This window comes from Trachemys scripta, chromosome 5 (assembly GCF_013100865.1).
Source record: "Trachemys scripta elegans isolate TJP31775 chromosome 5, CAS_Tse_1.0, whole genome shotgun sequence".
NCBI classification, from domain to species: Eukaryota; Metazoa; Chordata; order Testudines; family Emydidae; genus Trachemys; species Trachemys scripta.
This window is the reverse complement of record NC_048302.1, coordinates 26,547,964-26,566,776: the sequence shown is the minus strand read 5'-3', so window position 1 is coordinate 26,566,776 and position 18,813 is coordinate 26,547,964. Positions and strand designations below refer to the sequence as shown.

Here is an 18,813-nt window from a genome sequence, read left to right as displayed (position 1 = left end):
ATAGTCTATGTATAGTTAATAGTTTTGACCTGGCCAGTGGCACTGTTCTCACAAAACCGCACAGCAGAGCCTTTACCCCGAGCAAAGTGGCTAAGAAAAGTTGGATCAGTTTGCATCTGATCGGCTGTGACCCCTCTTCCTGAATCAATCTATGAAAATCCAGTACAACGAGCCTTGTTTTACTTCTCTGGCTTATAAAGGGTAAATTATTTGCTATACCTTGTTATCATTTGCGTCTCATGTGCTTTAATGTGTTTGAAATGTGATTTGACTAAATCATCTAACGGAACTGATTTGTGTTTAAGAGGATTTTAATTTTCTTGCAATTGATTTTAGAAGTTCAAGAGCATTCTAGACTGGCCCCCGCGACTTTAAACCGGTTAAATTTGACTATCGCTTCGCATCTTAAGCCTTATCCTGATGTTATTCAGAGCATCAGATCTCATTAAGTCTGTAAAAATAACGTTTTCACATTTCATCATAAATATTCTTTACCGGACCGTCAGGACTGCTCAAATATCAACAAACCTAGGTGTTTAAATACTCCTGGAGGGAAATGATTTCTCATTAATCTTGCTGCATGGCTAGAGTAAAATAAAAGCTCTTGGAAGAACAGCTCTGGATACCTTTGCAATGACTAAGTGGACACGTTTTAGATACATATGAAACCCATAAGATAAAGACCGCCGGTTGGAAAGTTAACTGAACATAACCGGTTTGCTTAAGTTTATCCTCCAGGAGAAGCAATGCGCCTAACTTCTGAAAATCCTTAGTTCAGTGTCATGGCAACACCTATGCAAATAGTCTATAAAACGTGTGCTTTAGAAAGTAACTCTTTTAGTAACAGAACATGTGCTTTTCTGTCTTCTCTGCGTCCACCCCAGGGCCAATTCATTAACGGGGCTGGCTAACGGCCCCGTAATAATGACCGTGGAATCAGGCAAACCTCTCACTGTAGCATAAGGAGAAATAGAAGAATTTCCATATGCTTTCTCTTCATTTCTGGGTGGCTGGGGGTCGGGCTGCAGCTGCTGCCCTTGCTGCTACTTCTGTTACCAATGGCATTCAGACTGACAGCTCTCGGTGCCAAACCAACAACTGTACTCAGGAGCTCCTGAACAAGACAGTGGTAGCGGTAGCAGGAACAGCAGCAGCCGCCACCTCCACCCTAGCCGGGCCGGGACACTCTCTTGGGTCCACCGCTACCACTGAACAGCGAGCAGCGCAGCTGGGAACGACCCTGCAGGAGACACGTGTGTGTCCGCCGGCTTTGCAGTCCCGGGTCCATATCTCCGCCTGTTCCCTTCGCCCTCGGCCACATGCTGACGGGATAAGCATGGAAGACCTCTCAAAATCGCCCGGCGAGCGAGCCACTAGCCACAAAGGGGGAGCGGGAGCGAAGGGCAGCAGGATGAAGCGCCGCCCTGCAGAGCCATTCACCACAATCACATCCAAGGAATCGACCTATGTGGAGATTCAGGATTTCCCCCGAGGGAGGGAAGCCAGTCCCCAGACCCTAAAGCTGACTTTGGCAGGGAGCGGAGGAAAAGTGGCTTTTCTCAGCCCTAAAAACGGAGCTTGTGAGATCAGCGCTGTTAGCTGCTCAGCTCACAACGCGCTGGCAGAGGCAAGTGGAAATCCAGCATCCTTGGACCGTGAATCTAAACCCGGGGCCAGCCCGGGGAGGAAGGGTAATGAGGCGGGGGGATGCAGCGCTGGCTCCAACTCAGGCGGATCTAATGAAAACACTTCGTCTGGACTGCCCAACACGCAGCTTTACCCGAGCGGGTGCCCGGAGTCGTCGTCCTCTTGCCCATCCCCGGTGAACAAGGCAAGCGCGTTCCCCAAAACGGATGACACCGCAACCGAGGGCAAAACCTCTTCTTCTTCCTTTGGGTACGAAAGCGACGATGACGAGGATGCTGAGTGCAAAGCAAGAGGGGGGAGCCGGGGGGCTTCCCAGCCCACCTACTGCGGCGAGAGCAGCCCTGCTAACGAGGAGGCGCATTACATTACCACGCACGAAATCCAGCTCAGCGAGGTGGACCACGACATGGACTTTGACTTTGGGCTGGCCTCCAGGTGGGACTTTGAAGACAACAATGTGATCTACTCCTTCGTGGATTACGCCTCCTTTGGGAGCGACGAGACCCTCGGGGACACGCAGACAGAGGAGGACAATAGCTGTTATCTCAGCACGACCAGCGATGCCAATAACCAGACGGACAGCATCGATAACACCAGCAGTACGGAGATAGTCAGCATTAACTCTGAAAACGATACCCCCAGCACAGACAAATGCGCCAGCTCGGAAGAAAGCCAGCCCAAGAACCCCAGCCACATGAGTGAGAACCCAGCTGCAGGCCACATTCTCCTATCAATCAAACCGACTTCCCGGGCTATAAATGAGCTTAACAACCTGCATGAGAAGCAAAACATTATTTACGCTGCCAAGCATGAAGGCGACATGAGCCTCCGTGTCTCCACAGCTCCCGAACGCAAGGCCAGTTTCAAACAAGACGCGATTCATGACCAGGCAAAAAAATTTATCGCTGTCCCCGCGCGTTTGCAAACCCGGTGTGGAGCCATAAGGGCGAAGGAAGTGGGGGGATATTCCAGCGGTGCCTCTAGCGCGGTCAGCGAGCTGGATGATGCGGATAAAGAAGTGCGAAACCTGACGGCCCGAGCTTTCCGGAGCTTGGCTTACCCCTACTTCGACACGCTGAACTTCAGCTCCAGGGAGTCCTCCACGTCCCTTTCGGATCAGGCGCTGGGGATCAACCGATGGTCCACTTATTTAGACCTGAAGTGCGGCAATCTCGGGCAGAAACCGGAGCAGAACCTGTTCAAGAGCAGTGCCGAACCTACCGCATGGCACAGAAGCGCTGGGGCGAAGACGTGCAGTGACCAGTTCTACATTCGCTCCAATAAATCGCAGACGAAAGCCCTAGAGTTCGTGGTCAGCAAGCTCGATGGGGAAATAACCCACGTGGAAACGCCAGCGTGCTTCGAGAAGCGGATCCAGTCGGGCTCCCGGGTTGTAACGTTGTTGGAGACGTTGAATTTTAGCAGCAATGTTAATGCGGGTGTCCCCAGACCTGCGAAACGTCCTGGACATGCTGCCGCTGGGGCAGGTTGCGCAGAGGAGCTTCCGGAAACGCTGCCCAGGGAGCCGGGTCAGGAGGCTAGCAAACAAACCGGACTGGCCGCGGCAGAAGTCCCGGAGGGCACCCCGAATAAATCGAAATTCGCCTCCAGCCTCCTCAAGAATGTCATCTCGAAGAAAATGCAGCGGGAGCACGAGTTCAAAATGGAGAGGGGGGAGATCACAGATACTTCGTACAGGGGGCTGGCCGCGTCCTTGCCTGGCAAGGAGCAGGAGGGCTCGGCCAGGGAGAAGCTGAAAGATGGGGGCATGCAGAGGCAGAACTCCAGGTATTCCGAGGGCAGCTCTGACTACACGATTGTGACAGCAGAGGACCCGGGGGAGTTTTCTGACAGCAAGTCGCCGACCTCCAAAGCGTCCACCCCTCGCCTAGATCGACCCCTGTCAGAAACGCGCCTGGAGGATGTGTGCGAAATTAAGAAGAGCGCCTCGGAGGCAATCAAAGCGACCTTCCTCCGCAGCCAGAACAGCGCGTTCAGATCCTGGAAAGAGAAAGAGGCAGAGAAGAAGAAAGAAGAGCGAGCTCCCATCGGGAAACTTCAGTTCTCCTCCGCCAAATACGACTGGCGGGCCGATCTGGGTGAGATCTCAGCCAGCAAGTCCACTAAAATGTCTCGTCTCTTCGTCCCAAACATTCAGCGCACCCCCAAGGGAAAGCAGCCTGGCACGCAGGTGACAAAGTACTCCACAGCCACCTATGCGGCTCGGGCTGCCACCCCCGTAAAGCCCAGAGCCCCCGAGATCAAGATCAGCCTAGGTAGCGTGCAGCCAAGCAAGGATCACCCCTTTGACATCGCTAAGCTGCTCACCCCCAAACTAGCCGCGACCGCACCAACCCTTTTCAAGGCAGCGGAGGAGCCCCGAGGCCAGCCGCAGAAGGCATTCAAAGCGGACGGCCTGGACAAGGTGCCGCAATTCTTGGTGCGCGATATAAGAGAAAACAAGCCTAAAGTCCCCGGACCCATTCACCAGGTCAGAGACGTCAGGAAACTGATCAAGAGCTCCTACGGCCACGACTCGGGCGATACCAACAGCGACAGGAGCAGCGCGCTCTCCGACCAGTGCAGCGCTGAGCAGAAACCGAGGCAGCTGGCCATAGCCGGGATCCCCAGGGCTCTGTCTCCCATGGTGATAACCTGCCAGGCGGTCAGTAACAGCAGCGAGGACAAGGGGCCGGGCGAGACGGGGGGCAAGGTGCTGCCTGCCACGGCAGAGGGGACAATCCTGGTGCACAGGACCTCCGGGAGGCTGCCCGTGGCCACCATCGCCCCCAACAAGAGCGACCCTCGCTTGCCCGCAGTGCTGAAGATCGTGTCCAAAGCCTCCGCACCCTGGCGGCAGCAGCAGCAGCCGCCGCCGCACGCTCCCGCACCCGCTGAGAAAGGCAAGGGGGCGGACGAGGAGCCGCGGGAGGAGGCCAAGGGGCCGCCCAGCCGCAACGCGTTGGAGAAGCTGACGGCGGCGGTGCGCAGCATGGAGGAGCTGTACAGCTTCAGCAAGCACGAGTGGAAGCGCAAGAGCGACCCGCGGCCCATCACCGACAGCCACGTGCTCTCCCTCATCGCCAGCGAGGAGCGCGGCGGCCGGGCGGCCGCGGGGCCCGCCGAGGCGAGGAGCGCGGCCCCGGCGCCGCCCGCCCCCGAGCGCCAGCCCGTCCCGGGCTCCGGCCCCAAGTCCGACAAGGTCTCGGCCAGGGCGGCCGCGTTCGAGAGCCTGGCGCGGGAACGGCCCCGGCCCCTGCCCGGGCCCCGGGGGGAGGCGGGCGCGGCGGACAGAGCCCCCGCCCCGCAGCCGCCCCGAAGCAGCGTCTTCACCGTCAGCTCCGCGCAGAAGGCGGCGGCGGCTGCCCCCGCCAAGCTCCCCGCCGCGGCCTCGCCGCTCCGCAGCCTGAAGGGCCAGGCCGGGCCGGGGCCGCGCGCCCTCAAGCTCTCCCCGGCCGCCGCCGCAGGGAAGGGGCCTGGCGAAGCCGAGAAGGACGCGGCCGGGCCCGACTGCGGGAACTACCTGGCCATGCCGCTCAAGGAGCCGCCGGCCGCGGGAGGCGCCGGCCACCCGGGCCCGCTCTCGGCCTCGGCGGCCGCCGCCGCCCTGCAGCCCTTCAGCGCCGCCAAGAGCCGGGGCCGCCTCAGCCCCAAGCAGCAGCCCGGCCCCGCCGCCCCGCCTGCGGCCGCCCCGGAGCTGCCGCCCGCCGCCATCTACCATCAGCCGCTGCCCATGGCCGCCCTGCACGGGGCGCAGCCCCCGCCGCTGCTCTGCTTCTCGCCGCCCTCGGCCGCCGAGTCCTTCCCGCAGACGCAGCGCAAGGTGCTGCTGGACCTGAGCACCGGCCAGTACTACCTGGTGGACGCGCCTGTGCAGCAGCCCCTCAAGAAGCGGCTCTTTGACCCCGAGACCGGGCAGTACGTGGAGGTGCCCATGCCCCAGCAGCCGGCCGTGGCCCCGATGCCGCTCCCCATCTCCCCGCTAGCGGTCAACCCGGGGGCGTATGGTGCCACCTACATGATCTACCCTGGCTTCCTGCCCACCACCATGCTGCCAGCTAATGCCCTGCAGACCCAGCTCTCCCTCCCGGGCAGCGACGTCAGCGCCTCCGCCGAGACCAGCAGCCCAAGGGCAGCACTGGGGGGAGGAGGAGGAGGAGAGGCCACTTTTGTGGAAAGTCCGTATTATATCGCCACGGGTAAATCCCAATCGTCAGCCGCCACTGCCCAGCTCAGGGGGGCAGAGGGGAAGCCGGTAATCAGCATCACCTCCCAGCAAATGGGGCCAAGGATAATTGCCCCGCCCTCTTTTGATGGTACCACCATGAGGTTCGTGGTGGAGCACAGATGATGATAAACCAAAGAGGCTGCTGGTGAGTTGGTTTGTGCTGTTAAAAATGCATGTGATGGGAGCAATTTGATACCATACTTAAGCATCCCGTAGGTATAATAACATAATACTTAATCTCAGAGGTAGGTAAGCATTTAAGCTTTTGTAAGAAATTCTGGTAATGTCCCCCAAGTTTTTTTTTGTTTTGTTTTGTTTTTAAATGTCACTTGACACAATCTGGTGTACTCACCAAAGTGGGAGAAAATGATGTTTGTATGGATCTTTATTAATCTTCCCTGGCAGGTCTGATTTGTGCTCCATTCTCCGTTTGGGTATTTCTTAAAACACTTGCCTAATTTGAAACTTAAAGATATCTAAAATGTAACCTATTTACTGTGACCATTTTTTTTTCTCTCTCTCTTCTTCCTCTCCCCCTTTGTTTGGTTAGTGTTTGCAGGATCTGGTTTTCTTCGGACCCTTAGTTTTTGTAAATTTCTTCTTAAAACGGTTTCTAAAATGGGTCTATAAATATACACACTCAATATTATTCTCTGTTTAGTTGGTCTCAATTTCAAAATGAGGGTCATAGCTTTCTAATGAAAAAAGCCATCCATTTCTTGGTGGTAGGGGAAGCAACAGCTGGGTTTGAAAGGCCTTCTCTCCTTAATTTCTCCTTCAATAAGTTAAGGAGGGTCACACGCAAAGGTGAACCTCCCTCTTCTCCCCAATGCTGTTCCAGTGGGAGAGGGACACAAGTTAGCATTCCTTTTTCTGTGCTCCAGTGAAGGAGTATTGGGTCACCTTCCTGCTTATTTTCAAGATAGGTAAGAAGAAAAAGCAAAGTAGTGCATTTCTCCTGCTCATTGGGGGTGGGGGAAGATTAGTCTTAAAGAGACCAACTCTATTTCACTTCCCTTTGTTGGGGAGGTTCTATTGAAGACCATGCCAATTGCATGAAATGGCACTAAAAGGAACACAGTCATGGGATAGGAGTGTTCTGAGGCTTTGTTTACACTGAGAATTTCAGCAATTATTGGCCAGCCACCAGCATAGCTGTATCGGTGCAAACCTATAGTGTAAGCAGACAGTCGCTACTAACTGTGATTTGCACAAGTTCAACTTGCCTCCATTTCAAGCCTGGGTAATGTTGTACCAGGGCAAATCACAGCTTAGCTTGTCTATTCTGAAGAGTTTGCCTCTGTGCAATGACACCAGTGTCTGGCCGCAGATGACTAACCAGGGCAAACCTTCGGTGTAGACATGGCTTGAATGTTCAGGGAGGTTAGATGTATCACACAAGAGGGAAGATGGGATTGAGTACAGTATTCAACAAATGTGGAAGTCAGGCTGCAGAACAGCGTAGCCTTTTAATTGTGGGGATGGGTGGCAACTCTGAAAAGACAATGAACATCATTATCAAAGGCCAGTTAACATTTCATTACAAAACAAATGTAAATACTAAGAAATTGACTTTGGGATTGGTGGTGTTTGTTTGGCTCTAGAAAGTAACAGAAAAACAGTTGGGAATCTTTACCAAGAATATGTTTGGCAGTTGTGCACAGGCCCTCAACAATCTTTTTAATAAATTCCCAGGTTTAGCCCTAATTGGCTATCTGCTTTGTTTAGTCCCACATTTGTTTCTAATTTTTTCTTTCCCCTATTTTGTGTTGTCATAAGAATGGCCATACTGGGTCAGACCAAAGGTCCATCTAGCCCAGTATCCTGTCTTCCGACAGTGGCCAAGTGCCCCAGAGGGAATGAACAGAACAGGTAATCATCAAGTGATCCATTCCCTGTCGCTCATTCCCAGCCTCTGGCAAACAGAGGCTAGGGACACCATCCCTGCCTATCCTGGTTAATAGCCATTGATAGTCCATCAATCCTCCATTAATTTATCTAATTGTTTTGTTGTTGTCTTTTTTGATGTTTTATTCCATAGGAGTACAAAAAATTACAAGAACCGAATAATTGGTCTCCAGTTGACTAAAACTTGCCTTAGGTTAGGTGCCTTGTGCATCCAGCATTCCTTGCTTTGTAATTGTTTGTCAGTCATTTTATTTTGTTCTACATTTAAATTGAATTGTTTCCAGTGTTAATTATTGAATTCACCAAGAGGTGGCCAAACATCAGTTGGGTGGATTCACAATCTGTTGTTTAGGTTGACAGTTATTCAATGCTAATCTAGCTAATCCCAGCAGGAATTTTTCCTGTGGAAAAATTGTACACATCTTTTGCTCTCCCTTGTTTCCCCTCTTTCCTCTTTAGAAAAGATCTCAAGTCACTGGTGCAATGGATTGTGGAGAGTAATTTATTCCTTAGATTATAGTGCAAATATCTTAGTTATTTTTAAAAAATAGACTGTTTATATATGCTATATTAGGGGCACAGTATTGTAATTGCAACAAATGTACAAAATAAAATAATACATTTTTCAAATACTTTTTTTTATTATTCTGAGAAGCTAAGTTCACCTTTTTTCTCATGATATTTGTGTCCAATGTTAGTGGGTCATTCTACTATTTGTTTAGTTATCTAAACAAATGTTTCTGACTGAAGGATGCGCTTTGAGCACAGTAGTCCATATACCCCTTGATAGTGATGGGCATATTGCATCCATTTCCCTTTCCATCATGCTGAACATTTATGCCTGTGAGTGCAGCACGAAAGATGCATCATCTGACCAAAATATTGGTGGCACAAAATGTATGATACTAAATTTGATACATAAAATAATTCAGCAGTTTACAGCAACTCACTGGACTTTTCTGTATTCAAAAGAATGCTTATAAGTTGGTTATGCCTAAAATTTCATCTACTTGGTTTTTCTTCTAAAATGGGAAGAAATGCATCTATCCTTGAGGATGTGGAACTGAGGTAAACAAACATCAGACAGGTGATACAGTATGTGGTGCTTTTTTTCTCAACCCCTGACTTAAAACAAAAAACTAACTGAAACAAATATTTTTTATTACTTAGTCACATAGCACAAGACAAATTTTAGTTCATCCTCAAGCTTTGGTCACCTATATTATTTTCAGTGAAACAATTGTGAGTCAACATCGCAACCATAAACAGTTGCCCTGTTCTCTTTTTTTCTGTATGCTGACCTCATTTTCCACCTCCCTGTTCTTTCATTGTCTCTCCTACTATCTTCCTTTCTCTATGTATCTTTCCCTGCATCTTTATATATATATATATAATTTCTCTCTTCTTCCACTTTTGCCTCTTTCCCTTTTCTCATTTTTTCTATTCTCTCTCTCCCTCTGTCTCACTCTCCTTTCTCTTTGATTTGTGTATTTTGTTTTACTTTTCTGTTTTTGTTTTCCCTGCCCAACCCAGGACAGTAGACACAGTAGTAGTGCACTCAATAGTTCTGCATCTGAAACCCACTAACTAGGACTGTTCATTGCTAATTAATTTCACTCGGCTTCCAATTCCATTTGAAAGTGTTTTAATGCAGAACTTTTTTACAGAGCCTAATGTGAACTGAAATAAGTGCCCTATCTCATGAGCTAGCCATGGATTTTCAGGAGTTTAAAATCACATTTTCTTTTTAGCTTCTCTTCTGACAGAGAAATAACATCATTTACTAACCTAAAAGCTTGTGTTTGAGTGTTCTTGATTCCCTCTCTCTCCCCTTTTTCCATTCCTTATTTTCCTCTATCTTCCTATCTTTCTCTTCATCTTATACCCTATCTCTCCCTCTCTCTGCTAGCATACCATTTTCCTTCTTCCTCAGATCCTCCTTCTCTAATTGTGTCACTGTGCCAAGGACTGATCAGTATCAGAAGCCGGTATCTTTTGGGGGTTAATGTGACTTGACTCACTTTGTCTTGTTTCTTTGTATGTTGCTATTGCTTGTGATTGTCTTATGTTAAGGCCTCATCTTGTAAACGTTTGTTCCTGTTGTGGTTCTTTGCTACTGAAAGTAGGCCTATTAACTTCAATATGAGTAGACCTGGTAGAAAGTGTTTGCATGCAGTACTGGGCCCTTAGTCAGCTATCTGGTTAAAGTGCAACCTTGCTGAATATTTTTTTAGATTCTAAGTATACAGCATATGTCAAGAAATATGTTGCTTTATCCCTGAGAAATGGCCTGCTATTTATTCCTTCCCTGAAAAATGAATGACCACTCTTGTGAGCTTGCTGGTAAAATAGTTCTTAGGATTCCTCTATTTCTATAGCAGCAGTTAATTAAAGCTTCCTGCTTCCCTGGCATCAGTTATGCTGGTGCATATACAAATAGGTAAATAAAAATTAATGTTAATTTTCATCTCCTTTGGAATACATGGTGGGTGGGATGAGGTGGGGAGAGCCTATTTGCTACATAGAAAAGACCGACGTTGGAAAGAGAGCCATTTGATTTCAAGTTCCTGTGAGATTCATGAACAAAAGCCCCTGTCTTGCAATGAACTTATTATGGGTGTACCCCATGCACCTGCATTAGCTCATGGAGTTCTGCCTGCTCTTATACAGTTCATTGCTGGACAGGACCCTTAGATTTAAAGAAAAGTAAAACTGTTCCGGGGCCACGCCGCCCACCCGCCCAGCGTTCTGGGGCTGGCGACACTTGGGCGGCCTGTGGGGGGGGGGGACTCCGGCGGGAGAGGCGGGGCCTCCCTCGGGCAGAAGCGGTGGTCCGACCCAAGGGCTAGGCTCCCCGGGCCAGGGGTTCACCCGCTGCCCATGCCTGGGGCTCCCGGCCGCCGCTGTTGCAGCAGCCGGGGGGCCCGGGACCTTCTAAATTGCCTGAGCCGCATGGCAATTGCCCCGTTTCCACCCCCTGCTCCCGATCAGTGGGTCTGTTTACGTTTTATATTCTTGGAGGGTTATAACTTGGTTTTATATCTTTGTTGTGAGTCGAAACCTGGCTTGTAACTGCTCAGGCTATAAGTGAATTGTGTTTTCTCCATCCATGTAAGCACTTTTAATTACCAAATGAAATGGTCACATTTTTAAAAGTCTGACTTTCTTTAATTATGGAACTATTCCATGCACTTGATGATGCACTTTATTAAGCCTAAGAAGTCAAGCTACACTCTAAGTGCTGTACTTAGAATTCAGTCGTGGAAGGTCCCTGATCTAGCAAAAGCTGTGAGACCACAATTCAGCAAAGCATTGAATCTGCTAGACACTATTATTTGATATTGGCAACAGATTAAGGAATTGGCAGTAACATTATTGTAATAATGAAGTGAAAAGTTATTTATTGTTCTGCAATAATATAGAGTGCTTAAATTAGTAATTAATTTAATTTAAGAATTTCTAAGTAAACCTGTACAATGTTCTAAGAACTTAATTTGTTTCATTGGTGTATTTTTACAGGAACAAGGAAGAAGAATTATCCTCCTTTAACCTGAAACGTGGTAACACTAAGCATTCATCCTTAAAAACTGCTTCCACAGTTTTCTCATTTTTTGCTTCATACAAAACAAGTGTGTAAGTTTCTTGTTTTCTCCTCAATACCCCCATTTTTGGTGTATGTATACATTTAATTATGCAAAACAGGCTGAATTATTGCATTATTTTCTGTAAAATTGTTCCTTTTTATACTAAAGCCAAGCAGATATTATACATGCCCCTGCTCGTATGGCTATGTGAAAATGCTAAAATTGTTCACATACTTCCATTTATTTTACCTTTACCAAAAAAAACCAACCAAAAACCTTACTCAGTGGTGTTAGTACTATTCTACTGTTTTTGTAAAAACAGGTGTGTAAATGTGACATGATTTTAAGTTTGGATCAAAATATATCTTCTCACAGGTACTCATAATTTGTTATGAATATATAATGCATCTGTATAATTTACCAAACAGAGGCCCTGAATCTTTTCCTATTGAAGTCACTGGGAATCTTACCATAGACTTCAGTGGGAGCAGGATCAGGCCCCGAGTTTACAACATTATAGGTGTGCACTTTGAATAGCAATCATAGTGATATGTAGTCTTTAGGTTATCATTAGTGTGTATTTTTGGCATGGCTTCAAACATGGTTGTGAAACAATCACAAAACTTGTTTTGATTGCTGTCATTTTTTTATTTGCTCTTTTGTACTGTGTTTGACATTACAAGTTTCCTTAATCGTGGCAGTTTTTAAATACTAAGCAGCCAGAAATTGAATGTAAGCTTTTTAGACCCCAATTTTAAAGGAGAGGGTAGCATTTATTTTTCTTTAAGACTGCAGTCTTTTGTTAAAACTTTGTAACTTTGTTCTAAATTTGTTTAATCTCAGTGATCCACACAACAAAGGAACTTTGTAATGTTGTTTATTCAGTGTTGTGTTCTTTTGTGTCCATTATACAGCAGATTTATCTGAGGCCCAAATTAACAATATATTTGCTTAAGAAATTATTTCTTTCTGAAGGGGAAAAAAATACAATAGCTGGCTAGTCAGAATGGGACAGATATGGGCCTGTTATAACTCTGCTGAACCTGGTGGTGTTATACCGACGATGAATTTGTCTTATTAAAAGAGAACTGTTAACATGATGGTAGGTCTGCATTACATTTGATTTTAATCCATGACCTGCTCGTGTATTGATTGCCCTCACACAGTTCCCATTTAAATAAATGGGAGGGCAAGGGATGCAAGACTAGGCCTATAGTATCTAATTTAAAGCTCTCTCAAGGGCACAGCATGCCTTCCATTGATGCCATTTAAAAAATAAAATAAAAAAAGACGTGTGTGTATATAGTTTATCCAGATACACTGTTTTCTCTTATTGGTTCCAAAATTTTCCCTCATTTTACAGTCTGCCTTTAACTGTAAACAACCTCTAATCTGTACCTAGTCTTGATTTGTATATGAAAGAAAAATAACATTTTGTTTTTTAGTAAAATGCTGTGCTGTTCAGAGAAGAGGGTAGAAATTTAAATCAGAACGCCCAAGTATTGTAGGGGACAACCTTAGCTCTGCCAATTCTAACTACATACACACTAGTTTCCGTTGCTGGTCAATAATATTCTTAGATTCCAAAGCTTTGGTACATAGAAGTTGTAAATTGTTCATAAATCATAGACTTTAAAAAATGAATGACTGAGGAGCCTCAGAACCAATTTTAAGATCAAATAAACTTTGTTATTTAGAACACACACAGGAACTTCACAACAAAACAAAATTACTCTTTTGTGTTGCTAAATTGTCACCTTTTAGAGGTAATTATCTTTATCTTTTTTTACTTTTAGAAAACTTTTATATCATGTGCCATTCTAAAATACTCATGGCTAGTTAGTTAGATGTTTAGAACTATAACCTATTTATCTTATGTGAAAGACATGTAGTAGACTTTTGCTCAACTGGTTAGTAAGATCTAAAAATGAGTGTAACATCAGAAAGATTTGAGACTCCCCAATTGTAAGAGAAAGCAAACTTTTCTTTTAGGGTATATCTAGACCAGGGGTAGGCAACCTATGGCACGCGTGTCGAAGGTGGCACGTGAGCTGATTTTCAGTGGCACTCACACTGCCCGTGTCCTGGCCACCGGTCCAGGGGGCTCTGCATTTTAATTTAATTTTAAATGAAGCTTCTTAAACATTTTAAAAACCCTTATTTACTTTACATATAACAATAGGTTAGTTATATATTATAGACTTATAGAAAGAGATCTTCTAAAAACGTTAAAATGTATTACTGGCATGCGAAACCTTAAATTAGAGTGAATAAATGAAGACTCGGCACACCACTTCTGAAAAGTTGCCGACCCCTGATCTAGACGAATATTTAGTTCATGGCAAGCTGGGAAATCTACCTCACGCTGTTGTACATGAAGTGTTCGTGTAGAGACTATTGCTGTAGACTAAAGGTTCCATAGAGCTCTTTGAGCTACCTTGCTTTGAAATGGGAGTAGGTCAAAGCACCCTAGGGAACTTTCAGTGTTTGTATAGACAAGCGTTCAGATGAAATGTGTTTCAGGTTCTTCAGTTGAGTAAAGAAAGATATTTGATTTTTGAATATTTATAAATATAACCATCTAAAAGAATGTTGACAAGATGTCAAAATTCAAAAAGTCAGATCTTCCATTCTTTACTCTGTCCTTCCTTAAGTAAAATTCCCATTAATTTCAAAGGGGTTTTCCCAGAGTAAGGAGACATAACCCAGTCTTGCTCCCTTAGCAGTTTAGCTACTGACTTCAATGGACTTCAGTGGAAATAGGATCAGGCTATAAGTAAGGATCATAGGATTTGTCCCTAAATTCATTTAGTCATATGACATATTTTAATGTTTTCCATATTTAAACATACCGCAGTTGAATTTGATCAATGGAGGAAACCTGTTCAAAAATACAATATATTTAATTGTATTGAATACCCAACTTTATTATTTATGACTTTCTGCAGAAGAAAATATCTGGAGCCTTCTGACTATGCAAGCCTGGGAAGGCTGTGGCTTTTGGCTCCGGGAAGCATTGACCTATTCGGAAGAAAGGTCTGACTTCCACTGAAGCCCTAATAAAATAAAATCTAACAGCTCAGTTGCCAAAAATTGTGGAGCTAATAGAGAGCTGGAAAGCTCATGCAAATAAATTTGCCTCCCAGAATGCCTGATTCTTGCTTCCTTTGTAACTGTCCTCCTCCCCAACCACCTGTGGCTATTCAGTACATTGGAATTATTCCAGCTGTAGGTCAAAGTAGCTCTACTTCACAGACTTTGGAGTTTTTTCCTCTGATGACCTACCTATATATAAGGTAACCTTAATTATGGTTTGGTAACTGCTCCACTGTAGCACATGTTTAAAGCTTTAAAAGTGACTTTGGAGTTCTGAACCTATTTGCCCCATGTCCATTTGTTTAATTACTGGTCTCTTCATTCTTTTCTGTAGCTCACAGGTTCATTTGTGAAACCAGCCAACAAGAGCTGTGATTCTGCATGGCCCGGGTGCCATACAGTAATGGTTCCTGCACTACAGTTCATGGGTCACAAATGGTCTCTACAACAAAACGTTTTCAAATTGAAACAATAGGGGATTGGGAGGAGAGCTGCTATGAGAAAAAATCTCTCACAAACTGGTCCACAGAATGAAACGTGCATCCCTGCCATACAATAAATCCCTGTCATATATATGGAATACTCCATATATGGAGTATATGGAAATTAGACTCCTGAAAATCAGGGGGAGGGATAGCTCAGTGGTTTGAGCATTGGCCTGCTAAACCCAGGGTTGTGAGTTCAATCCTTGAGGGGGCCACTTGGGGATCTGGGGCAAAATAAGCACTTGGTCCTGCTAGTGAAGGCACGGGGCTGGACTCAGTGACCTGTCAAGGTCCCTTCCAGTTCTAGGAGATGGGATATCTCCATTAATTAAAAAAATGTGGTTGGGGATTCCCTTGAACTTGCTCAGGGATTCTCCTAGGAGTGATTTCTTGACCTGTCAGCCTAACAAGAACTCAAATGCAGAACTTCTCCAGGTTAATTCCCTAGAGAACTCATTCCTTTAAGATGTCTGTGGAATTGATCTCCCTTCTTCGGGAAACTAGCAGTTTGCTGGAGAGAGACTTAGGCTCTGTAGTGTAGCCACACTCAGTGTCGTCATAGCTATGCTGGCATAGCCCTCTAGTGTAGAAACAGCCTACGCCAACCAAGTTTTTCCATCGGTGTAGGCACATCCCCTCCCTGAACGATGTTAGCTAAGTTGACAGAAGCCTTCTTCTGTCCACATAGCTGAGTCTACTCTGGGGGTTTTGTTGGCACAGCATCGTCTGTCAGAGATGTGGGTTTTTTCACACCCCTGATTGACATAGCTATGCTGGCATAACTTTTAAGTATAGATCAGACCTTTGACTTTGATTCAACTGTGTTGCTCTAACAATCCACAGGGCTTGAGTTGCTCCAAACACAAGTGTCATGGTTAAGCCGCAATAACACTCCAGTGCACAGCACAGTGGTTTATCATTAAGATAGGAATAGGGAATCTGAATTATTAGAAGTGGATGTGTGCAGGTGTTTGGGAGTTTCGGTTCTCTATATAGTGTTCCCTGAGCATGCTCAGAGAAATCCCCTTGTTTCCTTATATGAAATGATAGTCATAGATCCTACTTTGCAGAAAGGTGTGTTATAGCTAATGCCTACTGAAGTGTTCTGCAGCTATTGAAGAGAGTACATTTCCACAGAAAAAGAAAAATTCAACTTAGGAAGCGTAGAACCCAGGAGGTTGACACAGCTTTTATGGACCAGTAGCCACATATGCTGCTTTCAGCTAGTTTGAGCCCTAAAATCCCCACTTTGATAATTACCAGTGATATAGTAAAGGCAGTACAGGATTAGATGGTTCTATCCAAATCATTTTGGGCTATTCCTTGTGTTCTTTACTCTGGCAAAACTGCCAGTGAATTCAATGGGAGTTTTCAGTGAATAAGAATCTAAAGTTTATATAAAAATTTTGAGACTAATATGAAAGTTTTTGAAAAATGACCTTTCTCAAAGTAAAAAACAAAAAACCTGCTTAAATAATGTTTTGTTTTAATACATTTGTCTATTTGATTGTGTGTCACATTTAAGGAAAATCTTAGGATTTAATTTACAGTTGTTTTGTTTCCACTGATGAGGTCTAAAATATAAAAAATCAGCTACAATTGTCTTGAAGTACACATGTGCAATTTTATTTCACCAGAATTTATTTGTTTGCAGGCACAAATTGAAATTATCCTCAGGATGAAATGCACTGCACGTACACAGGTAGTGAGTGATTTAACATATACTCTTCTCATTTACCTGCATCACTGTGGAAATCAGGTGAAAGAAATAATGTTTTAACACTTTTAGAACTCTGAAGTGCACAACTAGAATATATAGCATGTAAAGTTCATCCTTGTGTTCCTCAATAATATTGCCTAGATTTATAAGCTTTACATTTTTATCAGAATTTTGCTTTTCTGTTCAAGTGCCTCTTAAAGAAAATGAATGCATCTTTGCTGTTTTCATGAATGATAATGATAAAAGTCTATATATGGTATGAATAGGATTTCTGTGTTATATGAAACAGACAGTACTTCAGACTGCAGGACAGTATAGATACCAAAGTAGATTGATCATAGTCACACAAATATGTGTATGGTACACACACTATAATACTAGCATCTGCATTTAAAAATATTAGCAACATCATACCTTTTTCTATAACGGTGCTCAGAGAGGAGTTTCACATTACAGTTTACAAGTTGTAGGTTTGCACACACAAACTCTCAGGGTTTACAGTTTTGCCCGGTGTACTTGAAAGAAAAAAAAAGGTGCCCTGTATTTCAACATATATTGTTGGGAAAAAAATATTTGTAGTAATTGTTTTTGTTAAACTGCCTGTAAAAAATGAAAGCAATAACATGAAGCAGCATCAACAATTATTTGTTTTCTCAGGGGAAATCTCTTCAATAGAATGTTTGACATTAGGATTGAAACAGTGTTTGCTTAATTTTGTCTGTTAATATTAAACAGACTACATGTTTGCATAAAGGGTCAGTTACGTGAGGTGTTGTATGCTTTGGTCCTGATCCAGCAAAGCACTTGAGTATGTCCTTACCCTTAAGCACTTGAGTAACTCCACTGACTTCAGTGGAACCACTGACATGTTTAAGCATGTGCTTTGGTGCTTTGCCTCGTTGGGGCCAGAACTCTCAGCATCCTGCAAGATGGAGCCCCAGTCCTGAACATTATGTGTGTACAAATAGTACTCCAGGCTTGAGTCTAACATGAAATATGCAGGCATACATTGCTGTAAAGAGTAGTAATATGGTGCTTATGCATGCATACCCAATGGTGAATTTGTCAAGCTAACGTGGTCATGTGTAACCACATATCTTGGATTAGAATCAAGCCCTCTGTGTCAGGTTCACAAGCTGCTAGTATTGTATGTTTCATATTGTGGTCATAGTACCTTAGGGTGAAATTCACTCCTCTGTAGAGAATCAGCACAAAACCCAGGCACCACTCAAGTTCCACATAAGCCCTGTGGGCCCGATCCAAAGCCCTCTGAAGTCAACATAAAGAATCCTGTTCATTTCAGTAGATTTTGAATCATGTCCTGCTTGAAGGCTTAAATGAGACTCGAGAGGTCCTTGTGTTAATCTGCAGCGCAGGGGGGTGAATTTCACTCTTTTTAGAATTATTGATACATATTCACTTCGGTGAATAATTTTAAAGGTATATTTATGGGTTGTGTGTTTATTCCCGTCTGCATTCGAAGATGAGTTTACTATGTAGTAGTGATGGCCAAAGTGTCATTCCTTTTCTTAGAAGTTACTATAAACTTGTGGCTACCTGAGAATGCATACAATACTTTAAAACATGCTTGATGTGGAAGATATATATATTTTTTTTGCGGGGTGGGGGGACACATCAGTATTAAGACATTGAACAGCACACATATGAAGTAAAGACAGTGATTGTTAAAGAGAATGTGAGTGGTATGTTTGATTAGAGCATAGTGGGTTACATTGTAAATGGTAAAGGCAGAGTGTTGTGAAGGTTTTGAAATGACAATGTATTATTGCCAGTGGAAAAAGAGAAGATATATAAATGGAGAGAATTTGACTCTTTAAATTGCTTTCAACCTAGACAACATTGTGGCAAGTTCCTAGCTGAAGTCTGAAGCGATCACAGTACAGAATGCTGTGAGCTTGGAATTTAAGGACAAAAAATACAGCAAAATAGCTCTGAGAATTGCACTAACTGTGTGTTGCACAAGGAGAAAATTTAATTAGATGCAAATCATGTGAGAATGGACTGTTTGAAACCGTTGAATACCAGAGTTTGTAATTCATTGGCAAACATTTGCGTATGTTTTTTTTTTGAATGTTATGACAAATGAAATGTATTTTTCAGTAAAAGACACATTGCAAACAAGCA

The 18,813-nt window shown here is 44.8% G+C and overlaps 1 protein-coding gene across 1 annotated transcript; it reads left to right on the top strand.

Annotated features, from left to right (window-relative positions):
• Positions 1 to 985: 985 nt before the first annotated feature.
• On the top strand, positions 986 to 18,810 carry C5H4orf54 (chromosome 5 C4orf54 homolog). Its single transcript, XM_034771416.1, has 4 exons — positions 986 to 6,020; positions 11,303 to 11,416; positions 16,603 to 16,707; positions 18,523 to 18,810. Exon 1 carries the CDS (start codon positions 986 to 988, stop codon positions 5,996 to 5,998), a length of 5,013 nt encoding a protein of 1,670 aa, XP_034627307.1. The 3' UTR covers positions 5,999 to 6,020; positions 11,303 to 11,416; positions 16,603 to 16,707; positions 18,523 to 18,810.
• Positions 18,811 to 18,813: the final 3 nt, after the last annotated feature.